At 35.5% G+C, this 3,320-nt stretch overlaps 1 protein-coding gene across 1 annotated transcript in view; it reads left to right on the plus strand.

The window, feature by feature from the left end:
• LOC100636253 (receptor-type tyrosine-protein phosphatase S-like) overlaps positions 1-474 on the plus strand; it is a 3,125-nt gene extending 2,651 nt beyond the window's left edge. Inside the window, exons 15-17 of the mRNA XM_020002775.1 lie at positions 23-140; positions 204-339; positions 397-474. Of these exons, the coding sequence (XP_019858334.1) occupies positions 23-140; positions 204-339; positions 397-474 (332 nt within the window). The remainder of the gene's footprint in view (positions 1-22; positions 141-203; positions 340-396) is intronic.
• Positions 475-3,320: the final 2,846 nt, after the last annotated feature.

Here is a 3,320-nt window from a genome sequence, read left to right on the forward strand (position 1 = left end):
TGGGATGTGATACAATTACAAGTGACAGATTGGCCTCAAGATGGAGTTGTTAGGGAACCACGTACTGTCCTACAAGTTATTGATGATGTTATACACAGACAACAAAAGATTGGAGGAGGACCAGTAGTGGTACACTGTAGGTAAGAGAGAGAGTTATACTGATAGACTAATGATGAGTAATTGATTATTGTGTGTGTGTGTAGTGATACAGTGAGTCGTTCAGGAGTGTATTGTTCAGTGAGTATTGGTCTAGAACAGTGTAAGGCAGAAGGTGTAGTGGATGTGTTTCAAGTGACTAAAGCTGTGAGAAGGAGTAAACCAGGAGCTGTGACTACACTGGTATATACTAGATATATGAGTGGGTACTAGTGTATTAATGATATTATCTGTTTACAGGAGCAGTATACTTCCATATATGATGTGATTGACATGTACCTTCAGATGAACAGCATGTATGGGAACTTTTCAGTTTAAAAATAGCATTGTGTGTAGAAATAATAGTCAGTTTTGTATGTGTGGTATAATTTATTGGTATAATTGTTTGTACTAATTAATATGTTTCCAATTTTTATTAGCAGTTTTGTATTTTAACTGTAGTTAATATTTTTACAATGAAGAAACATAAGTAACGTTGAGTGTTTATCTGCTTAATTAGCTCTTGTTTCTATTTTAGTTTCATGTTATTAATGTACATTGGAATTGTTATCAATATTTATGAGTTGTTACTTTTTTCAGTTCATGTAAACAATGGAAATAGTTTGTGTTACTATTGTGTAAAGTTTGCATTCTTCTATTGTGCTTGTAAATTATCAACTTTCATTGTTTTGTTATGTTACAAAGTCATAGCACATAACTCAGCTATAGCACAACAAAAACACTATGAGATTTATAATTTTTGCTTTGTTGACTTCGTGCTAATTGAATATTTTTCAATTTGTATCATACTCTATGTGGCACAGTTAAATAAAAGTATTGCAAGACTATTTAGGTTAGGTATAGCAGTGGTATAGCCTAGGCTATCAAGTAATTTGAAATGCTACTCCTGTTGACTCTTGTCTTCTTGTTGAGTGTCAGTGAAGTTATTAGTGAATGTCCACCTTCCTCAGGTAAGACACTGGATGTGTATAATAACAACTGTATAGGTTTTTATAGGTATCTACCTGAAGCATGGTGGAAACTGTTATACTAATGGATCATATTTTTGGGATAATACTGTCAATGAAGCTAATGAAGCTATATCATGTGTGTTACCTGATACTAGTCTAACTACTGGTCAGTGGACTAGAGCTGGTGATCCTGATGATCCTGTTGACTGTGACAATACTAACAATGATCCTTTTCGTTGTACTCTTGTCACTTCACCTAATGCTACTATCAATCTTTATCTTGAAGGGGGACTATCTCAAGCTCAAGAAGGCTGGTACAAGTGTTGTCTACCCACTAATTGTACAGATCCTAACACTAACATCATCTTTGCTACTATATTCAGTAAGAGGAGACTATAATCACTTACTGATGCAATAATTTACATTTGTAGGATATTCAGAGATAGAATCATTTACTGTTGCTGATCTTCCTTCTGATATGACAGTATATCCTCAGGAATACAAATTGAATTGTACTAAAATTGGGCACAATCGCTATGATATTAGTATGAGCATTGGTAGTACTGCATTGGCTAGTTACACTAATTGTGAAGATGGAGTTGATCATAGTCCTTGTCATGGTACTGTGTTAGTTAGTAGTAGCAACACATTAAGATATACTGTTGATATCACATGGGATGGAATGACTGTCAGTAGTGGATCAATCAGTCAATCAACCACTGGAGATCAAATGTATCAGTGTGTACTGGACAATATTAGTGGTGCTAATAGAACACGTACTTTAACCATAAAAGGTAATGTCTATTGATGATTCATGTTTTAGTATTATGTTTTAGTACCAGCAACTGCTCCCTCTTCTCTTACTGAGGTCAACCAGATAGCTACCACTATCACTGTCAGTTGGACTGCACTTGATTCATCTGATGCTGATGGATATGTAGTCAATGTCACTAGTGACACAGACACTGTGCAGACAGTACAGGTGGAGGGAAGTAGTAATAATACAGTCACACTGAATGGACTGAGAGGAGGAACAACTTATAGCATCACAGTCAGAGCCTATCAACAATTACTGGGACCTGCTAGTACAATCAGTGTACAGACCTTACCAGGTATTGCTACTACACCTTCTAATGTACTTGTAACATTGTTGATGTATTTCTAGTTATCAATTGGACACTAGTCTCATCCATTACACAACTCAATAACACTCAATATCGTATTGATTGTCTCACAACTACTGATATAAATCCTTCAACTGATGTTTACTGGTTAGTGAATGGAGTAATGAAGAGTAACTCAATGTATACATCAATTGATGTCCGGACATACAACAACACACTACTGGTATATCCTGATCCACTGGGAGTGTCAGTTAATGTTACCTGTATAGCAAAGATTGGAGGAGTCAACTACAGTCAATCTGTGGTATTACATGGTATGATTATACTTTAATCAATAGTAGATACCTTTGTCTCTTTTCTAGCTCCTAGTGGTCCTCCAAATAATGTGAGAGGGTTTATATTAAATGCTACTAGTATCAAAGTGAACTGGACCACTTCATCAATAACTAATGGATATGTGATTGAGTATGCTACTGGAGGTGTAACCAGGAATGTAGTATCTACCAGTGAAGAGGAAATTGTACTAACAGATCTCTCACCAATGAGTACCTATACCATCAGTGTGTACTCATATATAGATCTTCCTTCAGTTAATAGTACAGTAACAGTGTTAAGATTTGATGGTGAGTTATTATGATTGAGAGAGTGTAATTGATATGTGTTGTAGTTCCTAGTCCAGTAACTAGTCTCTCAGTATCTAATGTCTCAACCACTGGTATTAGAGTGAACTGGACTATTCCCAGTAGTGACAACTATGTAACATACTACACCATCTCCTATACTCCATCTTGTCCGGAGTTATCATCAGTGAATGAGACAGTCTCTGTTGTTCCTCATCAGTCCACTACAACATACAGTTATACATTAATAGGTCTGTACAGTGGTATGAACTATACCATCACAGTGAGAGCTGGTAATGTACTAGGAGGGTCTGAATTAAACATGACTGTACAAACTGAAGCAATAAGTAATAACTAACATAATTTATTATTTAGTTCACTAAATCAATTAATTGTTATTTTCAGTTCCTAGTGGTTGGCCTTCATCAATTCAAGTATTACAAGTTAATTCTACAGCTAATAATCTCACT

Source organism: Amphimedon queenslandica, unplaced genomic scaffold (assembly GCF_000090795.2).
Source record: "Amphimedon queenslandica unplaced genomic scaffold, v1.1 AMPQUscaffold_12835, whole genome shotgun sequence".
In the NCBI taxonomy this organism is placed as follows: Eukaryota; Metazoa; Porifera; class Demospongiae; order Haplosclerida; family Niphatidae; genus Amphimedon; species Amphimedon queenslandica.